Source organism: Manis javanica, chromosome X (genome assembly GCF_040802235.1).
Source record: "Manis javanica isolate MJ-LG chromosome X, MJ_LKY, whole genome shotgun sequence".
Lineage (NCBI taxonomy): Eukaryota > Metazoa > Chordata > Mammalia > Pholidota > Manidae > Manis > Manis javanica.
Window position 1 is genome coordinate 23,879,939 of NC_133174.1, and position 14,088 is coordinate 23,894,026.

General features: G+C 39.3%; 1 protein-coding gene across 12 annotated transcripts in view; it reads right to left on the reverse strand.

The window, feature by feature from the left end:
- DMD (dystrophin) overlaps positions 1 to 14,088 on the reverse strand; it is a 2,259,748-nt gene that overhangs the window by 174,788 nt on the left and 2,070,872 nt on the right. For all 12 annotated transcript variants that reach the window (XM_036992000.2, XM_036992004.2, XM_036992005.2 and 9 more), the window contains one exon: positions 5,621 to 5,681. In XM_036992000.2, coding sequence (XP_036847895.2) covers positions 5,621 to 5,681 — 61 coding nt within the window. The remainder of the gene's footprint in view (positions 1 to 5,620; positions 5,682 to 14,088) is intronic.

Here is a 14,088-nt window from a genome sequence, read left to right on the forward strand (position 1 = left end):
CTGAGGGAGGCCAGGAGAATATAAGTGACTCACCTTTGGTCATAGAGTTAGTTAACAGCAAAGCTGGAACTGACTTCAGGTATTTTTATGCCTGGTCTATTTACTATGTTCACTATTTCCTACTGACTTTTCAGCTGCCAAAATGTATATTTGAAGGGAAGACTACACGTGAATGAGCCAACCAGAAATAGCACAAAACTGTATACTGCATAAGGTGTTCAGATTCTAAGAAAAACTAAGAAAACCTCTGCCAATCTCAACCAGTGTTCAAACTGAATGACAGAAGACTATCACATTTCTTGAACAGTGAGGTATTAGGAATGAGACACGGGGGAATGTTTTCTAAGTTGAGTATCATAATCCAGTGTTCTTGATGGTAAGAGCCCATCTCAGTCTCAGAAGATACATCTATGGTAAACCAGCCAGAAGAGGCATTTAGCATGTGGATCTCTGTTAAAAGATGAGACAGCTAACCACTGCTTTCCCTACATAAAAAAATACAGTGATTGAAATAACAATCAATAACTCAAAGGAACAAATAAATTAACCAAAACTTGAATCAGAGCAACTCCTGGCACAAACCTGGAGAGAGAATGAGGGCAAGATACTCTTTAAATATGGGAGGGATTTAGAATCTGAAAAACTGCTCAGAAAGTAGTAACAGAGGCACTATGGTACAGAGGGAGGTGGTGCAAAACTCAGATGTTTCTGGAGTTAGGCAGCCTGGGTACTGAAAATCAGAGCAAGATTCATCAGCTTAATTGAGAACAGAGCAGCAGGATACAAGACGACACAGACACCAAAGGTAAGTCTAGGCGGATGGCCACAATTCCTTGCAGAGTCAAATACTTGTCCTAGTAGAGCCATAGGAATCGTAGCTATAAGAAGACAGGACAGTCAGAACTCCAACTAGCCATTTTGGCAGCAGACATCATAAAAGTAGTAAGAAATGTGTACTGCAGCAACTGATGGCTTTAGCCAAGGAGGTTTTATATTGCATTTTGCTAAACAGGAATCATTAGAAAGTTGGGAGCAACTCAGGCACAATGCCTGGGAATGAGAGCAGAGAGAAGGGTAGATGAAGGTCATTAACAATGTGTACAACATGCAAAATAACCAGAAGGAAAAGACAGATATGCCTTTGGACGTGAGTTGCTTCTTGAGCACTGCCGTGTAAACAAGAGCTGAATGGTTAGCATGTTCACCACTACCCCATTTTTCTGTGAAGAGCTTCATAGATAGTTAGAAAGGGCACCTGATGAAATTCATTACTGGTGATTCAGTCAGCAGGTTTACTACCAAGTTTCATTAGTGAATGCCTCTCAATATTTAGCAACCACAGAGTCTTTGAAGGAGGAAAGGACCGGCTTGTCTAAAAATCAAATCCTTCCTAAGGGACAGCTGGCAGAAATATAAGGTCAAACATTTCAGCAAGTATTACAGAAAAGTACCAGCAAATCAACCTTCAGCTAGAACTAATATATGCAGAGCAGGTTACAACCTCCATGGTTTTCTCCACTTATGCACCCATGGGAGACAGCATTTACTTTCTTCATGAGTGAATGGAGACTAGAGGCAATGCCAACAAATTTAATGACCAATATTTGGGCCGTTCCAGTCACGACATCCCAAGGAAGATATAACAGAGCTGGAAGAGATCTAGGGAAAAGCAACTAAGTTGATCAAGGGGAAAACCAATCTTTCATTCAAGGACAGACTGAAAACCTAAAAAGGATTAGAATTGCTCAGATGGGAAGATGAAAATGAAAAGGGGTTCGTGAGGGAATGTGACATTAAAGTTGACTCTGGGTATACATGATCGTATTCACTGAATTCCACAGCACTTAGCTGGGGCCATCCCTTGAGGTTCAAAGATGTAGAATGAGGAGAAACTGAAATACACCTTTATTTATTTATATAGAAAGCAGTAAATTTCCAGAACCTATTATTCCTAAAACAAGGTTGAAGTGGAGAATGGGAATCATTTAATAAATCACTGGATAAATTCAATGCCAGCTGATTTACAATGCATTATTAAGAAATGGTCATGAAGCATCCTAATTTTTTAAAATGAAAATTACTGGGTTAAAGTGACAAAACAACCAGTGGTGCCTGCATCTGCGATGGAGTTCTGGGCTAGTTGCCCTGTTGATCTACTCAGTGCGCTCTCTCTTATGCTCTTATTACGTCATCTATGCAGGAATGTGGTGTATGCAAGTTTGGGATTCCCAAATTCTTTTGACAGTCCAGAACACAGAAGAATAATTTTCTAACTCATTAAGGAAGCAAGAGAGTCCTAGCTCTTGGCTCTGTTTGCTTTACCCATATGGGAGTACGCAACATAAAAAGGTGAAAGAAAGAAATCCTAACAGAATGCAGCAGCTGGTGAAAGGCTATTATATTGAAATTTTCATGAGTTTGACTGTAGGCCAAAAAACTACAAAATGGCAGAGAGTGGAAAAGGCAGTTGTAACAGGTTGAACATTGTTGGTGATTATTTTTTCAGTGGCAATGAAAGCTGCAATCAAATAACCTGAAATAGATGCTGGCAGGAATAAGAGCGCCCTAAGGGAGAGGGAATATGAAAACTGTAACAGTGATGTATGGTATGGACTAATAAACTAGACAAACATGTAGTTACTGGTATCAAAATCAAAGTTCTCAGCATCATATGAAAAGCTGGTGTCAGGAGGCAGGCATAAGCACTGTCTGATTTGCAATCTAGAGCAGATTATGTTGTTAATGACTTACAACCTCAAGGATGAATGCACAACTCAACAACAACCCGCAACTGTGTTACTGGCATAGAAACTTCTTGTTATTTAGATGATCAGTTTATCTCAGCATCAAAAAATAAAAATTATAAAGTGCTAAAAAAAAATATCCAGAGAATACTCCTGGCTTTGCTGCTAGAAACATGTGGTAAAAACTCTTGAATGGAAGTCAAGACAAACTAATTAAGAAAGAAGAACAATGAGGATTGGTTGAGGAAATATCATTATAAACTTATTATCACTGTTATTCATGAGTCAATAAGGTATTTCAAATTATGAATGGTGTTTGCCATTTATAATAACTAATACATCACTAATGATATTAATAATCTATTTATTGATGATGTACATTTTCTGAACATGTGTTCTCCCTACATTACAGCTTCACATTTTAGGGGTGTATTTGAGAAATTACATAATCTGTACTTTCAAAGTTTCCATAAAGTTTCAGAGATATCTTTGAGATACTATGTAATTCCTCATTTCAAGGCAGTGATCACTTCAGAGGTTTTTGAAGTCTCCATACGCAACTTTCTACTAATTTTTCTTATTGTTTTTTTGTCTCTTGCCATTAAACCAAGAAGAACAGTCGTCCTAAATTAAACACCAAGATTTGAGCTCTTTAAAATAGGAACCTGGAGAAATTGGAGTAGGTTGAGAGGGCATATTTGAAGCTACAGGGGAAAATAGAATTCTTATGTTTTTTTTTAAAACTAAGAATTCATGTTAATAATGAAAAAATTTTAAAAATAAAGATAAACTTCTGAAAAAGGTGAGGTCTTCAGTTTTTAAATTTGGACAAGGCAGAGGAATGAGTCAGACTCATTAATTCTTAGGGCTACAAAGAGTTTTAGATATCTTCTAGTCCAAATCCTTATTTTATAAATAAGAAACCAAGGTCTGTACAGGTTAAGTGAGTTGCCCAAGGCCACACAAATCAACTAATGACAGAGCCAGGACTAGAACTCAAGTTTTCTTATTCCCAGGTCTACGCCCTTACCAATATTACCACTAGGATTTTCAAGTTGGTGAAGAAACAACAGACAAATAAGACAAAGAGAGAGTAGCTGCTCCCTGATTCTGCCAACAAGCAGCAAGAGACTAATTTACAGGGGGAATCACAGCTTTTCTGTAATTGATCTTTTTTACTTTGGAGCTGAATTCATTTCACTGTCCCACAGCAGTGTATTGGGATGTTTGTAGTAGGTGTAACATACAGAAAAGATAAATATGTAGGGAAAACAGTGGAACTTGGAGGTGGTGGGGCCAGGGGGCTATAGTAATTCCTGTGACATACTTAGTGACCCCTAAACAGGTAATAACTTGGAGAATAATGGCTTAAAGAGGTCTAGGATTTTCAGGTGGTCCTAAAACCTTAGCCACAAAAGGAGAGTCTTTATCTAAGCGCACAAAGGAATTGGATTAAGTGAGAGCTTTATAAATGGGTTGAAGAAGTAGCAGGTCACAAACATCTTAGAAATGAATGCTTGTGATGACAAAGCCATTGATGTAGAAGATGACTGGGAAGGGAATGTTTGAATAAAATGGCTCCACAAAATATTCAGTGGGTGTAAAGCCATACAGTGCATGTCTAAATCTATATATTATTTAATAAAGCTGGTGATTTTAAATAGGTATTTAAAACATGTAATTTAGAGTGACTAAGTTAATTGCATATAACAAAAATTATAAATTTTAAAATAAGAAAATTGAAAAGCAGGATCAAAGCATATTGAAGGAGAATTTTTAAAGGTAAGAGATACCTTGTCTGGAAAAATTTAAGACAAACCTTTCCTAAAAGACGTGTCTCTCCTTGAAGAGCCGAAAGAGTCCCCTCAGCCCCATTCTTCTGTGTTAACAAAATTGAAGCATGAAATCAAATTTCTTGAGAACTGTAGTAATGAAGATCTAGAGATGCTCTTATTGCTTTAGAATTGAATTATGAAGAGTTGATAGGCAGGGGAAGAAAAAAAACAGACTCAATAAAAGATGGCAGGCCAACAAAAAAAGGAAAAACATTGAGTATTTTTAGACTCATGGAAGAAGCAAGTTCAAAGTCGTTAGTTGGTATTGAAGACTATTTCATGAATCTGATGAATTTAAATTGTTGCGGTAGCCTATTCAAAGTTAAATTTAAGTTGGACTCCATTGCACAATCGATGAGACACTGTTAACGTATGATAATAACTCAATATCCTGTCTCCTGTCTCTTCCACATTGACCCACTGTATCATGATTTGTATTTCATGCAGCATCTTGCAGTAGGTGCTTCTAGGCACTTCTACTCCTTTGACTGACATCAATGGCCCCAGAACACAGCATCAGTCTGCTGTTCTGTGAAAAATGCTGAGTGTTATGTATCATGAATGAACACCTCCATTCCACAAATCTGGGAATGTTGCTGACTGCCTTTTGGGTACGTGAAGTATTTACACCCCTAAAACAGTTTGTGTACATATAGCTGCAGAAATTTTTCATCTCTGTCTGTAGGAGAAATATGGGGAAACTCCTCAATAAATGAAATTGTTCATGTAAATATTCACTCCCACTATCAATATTATCTGCAGCTTTTTGTTCTGTTGTGAAAAAATCCACACCACCTCTAATCACAAAACACAACACATATGCTGCATTAAATGGATTTTTCCTAAAGGTAGTTCCTTATTGCATCAGCAAACTTTCAGTGGTAATTTTAGCATGAGTTGACTACCCACGCTTCCTCAAAGAAGAAAGAACTAGGTATTATAGGCGAGGTTAACGGTGCATTGTAAAAATGAGTTCATTTGTGAGTATACAAATTAGCCATAGTTAAAGGCTCCTTTAAGAACATGATGCTTCCAACTTACTTGATATAGTAGGGCACTTTGTTTGGCGAGATGGCTCTCTCCCAGGGACCCTGGACAGAAGCTGAGAGAGAGAGAAAAAAAAAAGGAAGGCGGTCAAGTTCATGGAAAACAGGAGAGACAACATTAATCTCCAGAATTACAATTTTACACTGATATTGGTCTGTATGCTCAGTTGCCCATGAAGACAGGAAGGATTAACCTGCTATTCTGAAGTTTCTGTCCTAATCTAAGTGAAATTGAACTCATTCAGGCACAAAGATAAATGCAAAGGAAAAAAAAATGTTCCGTGGCTAAACCTATAGAACAGATAAGAAACTGAATGAGAGGACTGACGGGTTTTCTCTTATGTGTCTCTTTTGGGTGCTTTTCTTATAACGCTGGTTGCTGCTTCTTAATATCTTTTAGTATTTGATTGACTGGGTTTTATTAGTGTAGCAGCTGAAACATCACTCTGTGATATATTTACATTCTGAGTCATTGAAGCTCAAGTGCTACACTTATCACTCTGATAAGCTTGTTTTTCTCTTTATTTGGTTTAAACAGAATACAATTTCATTTACCAATTATATGTTTGATTAGTGCCTCAAAATGGCAGCTGGCCAGCATGATCTTACTAGAAAAGGACCCAAAAGTGATAGAAAGGTACAGATACCAGAGTGTAATAACTTTTGTGATGAATGATGAATCCTATAGGTGAAATTCAATTTCTCATACTGGGAATTCATTTTATAACTACTTTGTTGTGTATTAATTAAATCAATTGTCTTTAAACTGTGTTTTAAAAGATTAAATTGTAGGATTTTTCTTTCTCAAAGCTGAACTCTAAAAATGTGTTTTATATACTATTTAATCTGATGTTTTTTTTTCTTTAAGACAAATTGATCACGTTAGGAGACAGTATACCATTTCCTCAACAATAAAATCTTCCTGCTGAATAGAGCTTAAAGAAACTGGGGTTTTAAAAGACATGGGGTATCATCAGGAATGTAAATATAAGAAGCATTCTTATCAACATCTAGCCATGTTACATGTATGCCCATTTTTTTCCTGAATTTCCATCCTGCTTATAATTTGAAGCACAGCTGATGCTGACCATTATTTTCTCCTATGAAAAGCTCCCTTCTAAATTAGCCTCACAGTAAATCCACTCCACAGTGTATTGAGATGTAAGAAAACATCAAAGCTAATATATCCTTGACTACACTGTATAATATGAAAGAACAGCTTCTAATAAAAGTTAACTTCACCCACTGCCATACAATTTAAGGGTAATGAAACTACAGATTCTTTGTTTTATATAGAGTAATAGAGGGATGGGATCACCCAACCTTCAACCAGACGTGCTGCTTTGTGCCTTGGTGATATGTCATTGAAAAGATATAGGGCATGCATTTGTACTGAGCCGCTAATTAAGCCTTTTCATTGTGGCAGACAGATTTTTAAAATGGGGAAAGAAGACATTTCTCTGCTGTTTTGAAGTAGTCCCCTGTTTTCAGTCTCTCTGTGTCCTTCCTTTTCTATTCCTTCCCCTCTGCCTTTCTTATCCTCTCCTCTTGTCTGTTTTTCTCCTCTATCATGTGGTTCTCACACCTCAATTAGTTCAGAGAGTCAACAAGATCTGATCTGAGAACTTAGGCTGGACTCCTTGACCCATCTGGGCAGAGTCTGATGTTATGGTGGCCTAAAAACCCAAGCCCTCTCTAGTAGGAAACATGGAGAGCAAAAACCATAGCTTCTGGCTGCTCAGTGCACCCTCTTCTCAAAATCCCAGCAGCACCCAAGGAAGGAGAGAACTCCAGAGAGCGTCTGGCTCAGCCCTTACTGACTGTACTGCCTAAACCTATAAATTCCCAAACCCAGGAAGAACAGCTATTCTTTTCTTGACGGTCTCTATGGGCTGGGCCCCCCAATTGCCCTCATTATGCCTTCCCAGTTCTTTATCATTCTAATGGTCTAGAAATTCTTTTTGATTTGGAGGACGCTGGGAATGTCCTCCAGTAGCAGAAGAGTCCATTGGGATTTCCTACATTATTCTTAGGTGTCTCTCAGAGAGAAATGTGCTGGAGGGGTCTCCTGGCTACCTGAAGGGCTCAAGGGAGCTCTGCCTGAATGGAACAACCTTCAAAAAGAAAATCTACCAAGAGATGGAGGAAAAGCAGTGGTGCCCAGCTGAGCTAATGGCTAGACATACATCAAGTATCTATAGTTGACTTTGCATTGTTAAATATCAAAAGGGGAAAAAATACAACAAAATGCGTGCCAGAGGAGTAATTAGAACATGCTTATGTTCAAGAGTTGAAAAGACTTAAAAAGAATATGCTAAAAATTGTTCAGTTCCAGATTAAAATGAAATTTCAAGCTTTCAAATTGGGGTTCTTAATTGTTAATTTTACACATATAGTATATAAATTGTGGATAACATTGTTATTTTTTTTTTATTAAAAAAAGCCTTTTGTGTCTATGTGTTGCTATCAAGTGGGTCCAATGGTGAGATTCAGTGACTTTTTTGGGCTGAAAGATGTTTTGTCCTTTTTGAGTTCAAAAGGGAAAAATGCACTTAAGCACAGCTTATAACTGCACTGAAGCAAGTGCTCGGCAGTCTTCATTTGAAACCCTCAAACTTTATACTAAAAAATGTCCTTGATGCAGAAAAAGGAAAAAAAAAAAAAGAAAATGACAATGGCCTCCCCCATTCCTCCCCTGCCCCATCACCACCACAGACACACACCCGGGAACTACTTGCTTTAGAAATAACACAGCATAAGATGGTATTTCTAAGTGATTGGCTCCAGGGCTCCTCAAGAGATTGTTAAAGGGTTGATGGCAATTTCGCTTGGGGCTGCCGGATGATTCTGGTCTTGCATATATTCAAAAGTTGATCAAATATATGGAAGCTCTCATAAGTGTGTTGCAGAATAATCATTTCATTTCTTGCAGGAGTGCCAATGCCAACAACAGCTGTTTCTTATCTCAGTGTACCAGACTGTCCTTCACAAAGCTAGCCTACGTAACCCCCACGCACCCGTCTTGTCTGTGTGATGTGTCCATTTTTAGTAGCCCATCAAAGGCAGATTTTTGGGCAAAGAGTTTTTATAGGACCCTGTTCTGTCCTTTGGTATTTTCTTATACAGATGTTTCTATAACCATTTCTACTTGTAATTGCAATGCAGCTTTGTGATTCTGATTCTCCGAGTGTAAAAATCATTCATTATCATACAGCACCAGCACCATGGGGTACTGTCTACTGAATTTAAAGAGCAAACTACACCTGAGTTTGTTTATTCCAAAACCAACCTCTGAATTTCCCCTTGGTTACAGATGCAGTGTGTTAACTAAGAGCAAGAAAGGGTAGCAAGTTCTACCTTCAAATGCTCTCCCTCCCCTGAGATGAAAGGATTCAACATTGTGCCCCAGGTGGTTTCAAAAATCACAAATGCAGGACACACTATTTAGGGGAAGTTCTTATTTCAACCATTTTTTGATGCATGATGGACAGAATGTGCCAAGCAATGCACCTCCGTGTTAAGCCATATTTTAATCGACACAGAGGCCTAACGAGAAAATTAAAAAAATGCTAATATGTTCTTCAAACCACGTCAAAAGAGCACTCCTGGAATTCAGAACCAAACACATTCATTCATCTTTCTACTTTTCTTATATTTGGTGGATTTGGAGTTTGATAACAGAGTCGGGTCATAAAAGAAGTGGGAGCAGGCTATAAAAATAAATAATAATGCATTCACTGGATACAAAATAGAAACCTCACCTATGGGGTCAAGAAGAAAGCATTAGGGAGGATGACTAGCCACTGGTACTTGGCTCCTCAGAAGTAAGCAAATTCCACTAATGGTTTTATGGACACATCAACCAAGGAGAGCAATGTTTCTTGGCCTTTTTTCTACTATCTCCACCCCAACTCCCTCCCCAAGAGGTATCCTTTTTAGACATTTTTTCCTAATCTCCCTACTCCCCCATGATATTTTAATACCACAGATATACTTCATGCTTGTTTATGTATTGTATGTATCTGTGCTGCACATAAAAAGTGTTAGATTTTTTTCATTTTCCAGGAACCAATTTTCGCCCCCTTGGAGACAATATGACTCCCACTGAGAATGCTTGATCCAGAAGGGATGGGGGGCAGCAAAAAGGAAAATCTCTTATGTGCCTGAAACATGACCTCAAATAGCTCTTTCAATACTCAAAATGACCTGTGAGGTAGGTCTTGTTAATTTCTTCATTTTGCAGATGATTAAACAGAGAAGATCACACGGACTAGCATGCTTAAGGCCCTAAGTCAGTAAGCATTAGATCCTAATTTTGGTTATGACTCACATTGAACTCGATGATTTCAGGGAATAGAGAAAACAAACACGTGCCCCGCACTGTATGGTCCTCAATATAATCCTCTCAAATGTCCTATGAGGTCCTGCTAAGTCTAGGATTACACATGAAGAAATTGATGCTCAGAAATGGTCAGCAAACTAACCCAGGTCATGCAGTTAGTAAAGAGGACATTTGGGACTGCGACCACATCTGTCTAGTCTTTGTATACTTCATTCTACTTTATCACGTGTGGTATGTAACAGGTAGTCTACAAACACTTGCCAAACAACGGAGTAAATAAATACATCTGGGAAAGGATTGTAATGCCACCTAGTCCAAGTTCTCTACATTATACCTAATGTAATTGACCCTCTAGGTAGTGTCTACCAAATGACTTTCCAGGAGCTGCCTGAGTGACCTCACTGTCACCAGATCCTGGAGCGATCCCTTTTGAATTTTCCATAGCGTTAGTGATGATTAGAAACAGCTTCCTTTTATTCTGGTCAAAATCTGCTTCCCCATGGTCTGTAATCTCCACCATCAATCTTGTTCTAGAAATCTAAATTAAATCATCTGATCAGTTCAGAGAAGCTCATTTCAAAAGAGCAGACTCGTATTTTCATCTGAAAGACAAAACGAGCTCCAATTTTTAAAGAAACCAAACAATACCAGACATCACTTTGCTCATTATGCAACACATTTTTACAGAGCACCGAATACGCACTAGGCATTGTGCAAAGTGCTGGCACTAATGCGGTAAATAACAGACACAGCTCTTGCAACTTTGCACTTAATTTTAGTCTCTTGGGATATTTTCCAATAAGCACATCTAATATTCCAGCATTAAAATCTATCAACTTGTATCTACTGAACATACATTATGTGCTCAGCCCTGTGCTAGGTATTGGCAGGCAGGGGAAGAATAGTGCGTAGTGTGGTGGAAAAAGAGGTCCTACCTGTGTCCCATGTCCTTAAGGACAATGTTATGTAAATGAGAAGAACATATGAGTGTAAGAGTCAGAGTCCTGGCAGGAAAAAGATGGCACATTCAAATCAGTTGAGTAGAATTTAGTAAAAGAGCTGGTCACAAAATTCTGTGCAGGGTGTAGGAAAATCACAAGCAGTAATATTATAATAGCAGGGAGCCATTACCACCCCTAGGTCTGGCGGGGCAAGGAGAGAAAGAGTGAAAGAGAGAGGAAAGAAAGGGGAATAAGACAGGAGGGATTGTGCGAGCACCTTTCCCACTGTCCCTCAAATGAACAAGCATGCATGTGCACTGGGTGAAAAGGGTCACGTGACAGGATCTTCGGTTAAGGGAAGCAGGCAGGGAGGGAGTGAAGGGAATAAGCATTCTGACCTATCCTCCATCTTCCTACCCGTCTCCTACCTTGGCTCGCCATTGGTTTAGCCCAATCTGAAACAAGAGGGCTGGGGATCCCATTCCCACAGTCAGTGCAGGTCAACCTCCCAAGGCCCAGAGCAAGGCAGGGAAGTGTGGAGAGTGGATATGGAGGAGCAAAGTGCAGGTACTTCCTCAGGCTGCTGCTATGGCAAGAGCCCTAAAGCTCCCATCAGGGGCTCCCGAACTTCTCAGCTGATTCTAAATAGCATTAATAGATTAATTTCTCCAAAATGCTATTCAAAGCACATGGCTCTCCCTTATACAGAAACCTCCATAGTTCCCTTGTAAATAAACTAATTTTAAAAAGCACTCCTCTGGCATCCAAGGCCCTTTATATCCTGGTTTTACCTTATCTTTTCTCCCAGTCCTTACGTACATGACCCCAGTGCTTCACCCTGGCCGTGCTTTCAAACCCTCCTGTTTAGTGACAGACACAGTTACCTACATTACACCCAGTCTCCTCTTCTTTAGCTAGAGAATTTTTAAGGGTTGGGTGCAGCAATGTTCCCAAAGTCTATGAATGTCAGTTGAAAATATCTGGGTGAGACTTCTGGGAAAGTTCTTAAGAAGTGGCTAACACAATTGAGAGGAAGCTTTTTCCCTTTCCCCATCCTTCCTCCAGCCTGGAACATGGATGTGATGATGGCTAGAGTTGCAGTATCTAAGAGAATGGAAGCCATCTTGGTTGTAATCCCCAGAGGCAGAAACAGAGACAAGGAAATGAGTGTAGGCAATCTGAGTGGCAATGGAAGGATGCACGGGTAGAGGAACCAGAAGTGAGAGTGGGATGGGAGGAAAGCTGATACAGGATATATTACTGCTTTGGGCATTTGGGGCCCAGTGAAGCTGAGGGCTGCAGTGTAGAATGCACTTCAGAATTATCCTTCCACTCCACTGGGGCGAGGGAACTAGAGCATTTGCTATTGCTGGAGGGCTACTCCTGGAGTATGGGCGATCATTAACTCCCTGGCACCTGTGGCCTGCCCATTGTGCTGGTGAACAGGCCCCAGTGGCCAGGGCAGGACTTAAAGGCAAAGTCCAGGTGTGTGTAGCTGGAAGCCTAGGTTTGGTGGTCCTGGGCACAGTGAATGCCAGAAGGGATATGGTCCGGGCCCTGATAAACTTATGCTACAGAAGCCATGCACTAAGGATGGCTGAGGAGAAAGATATGAGAAACTTGGACTCCTGATGAATACATAGTCATCATTCCAGCTTACCTCTGAATTTCTGTGTGAGAAACTTATAAACCCCTACTCTTTGTAAGCCATTATTACTTGAGTTATCTGTTCCATGCAGCCAAACCTGCTTCTGATTGAACCACTCCCACCCACCCAAACCTTGTATGGCTGCTCACATCATTCCTGGCTCACATTTTAAATGGCTGAACAATATTCCATTAATGGATGTACCATGATTTGTTGAAGAAATCCCCTCTTTGGGAACATTTGTTTCCAGTTTTTCCCTATTATAAGTAAAGCTTCAACTAACATCTTTATAGATAAATCTTTGCACACATTTTTGTTAGTTTTCTTAGGCAAAATTCCTAGAAGTATATTCTTTCATTAAAGGCTATGAACATTTTTAAAGCACTTTATACAGATTACACTCCTGCCAACAGTAGTCTTTCTTTATTGATCCAGGTGGAAAGGGAGAAATCCCATTTTCTGCAAATCGATGGTGTTTAGTTGGTATAATTCTCAAGGCACATTAGGTATACTGCCTGATACAATAGATTATTTGAGAACATGCCTCTCACACTCCCTCTTTCCATGATAAATTGTAATCTTTTTGAGTTTAGAAAGGCACTCAGCATATTAGCTTTCTATCTCCTCAAGGCCCAACCCAGCATCTTGAGAGGTACCTGGATCAAGTGGAAAGTGTCCAAACACAGATTTAGAAGAAGTGGATTTGAATCTTGACTCCACCATCACTGCATGATCTAAAGCAATTCTTGTTTTCTCCCTGAGTCTTATTTCTCTTGTATACAAAATGAGAATAATGATACCTCCCTTACCAAAATGTTGTTAGGACAAAATGAGAAAATGGGTATGAAATTGCTTTGCAAAATGTTAATCAGCACACAAATAATGTTTGTAATCACATTCCTATGGGATGTTGTCTGACTGAGGGTAATCCTAGAATCAATCTGTCTGACTCAGCTGGGCAGCATTTGTCTTCAACCCGCATATAGTATAAAGTGTGGCAGAAAGAAATGCCTTTTGAACACCATCTGACTGTCTGGGCTTATGGTACTTCTTTCTGTATCTCTGCCTACCTAGACCAATGGCATCTGCCTAACAGATCCTTCATTCTTATGCAGACCATTTGTCCACTACTTATCAGCATGAATGATGAACAGGTTAGTTCATATTTGATACAATGGGAAACAGAGGGCCATAGACTGCTTTATAATCAGAGGATTATGATGATGATAGGAAGGTAGTTCTTGTGTTACTATATACAGTAGATCAGAGGTTGGAGACTGGAGTCCAGTGAAAGTGAGAAATCACAGATGACTCTATACTTCTAAGACTTAGTTACTAGGCAACTTTGAGTTTCATTGGCAGAAAAAATAAGCTGGGAGGTACAAATTCAGATAAATTATATATTGAGGTTAAAGTATTTGGAAGGTGGGTCTTTTCACTGAAGCTCAACTCAAAGGAGAAGACCATAAGAACTAGAAGATACTGAAGCTAGGAAAATGGCCAGCCTCTCTAAAGAAAGAAGACTGTTGAGA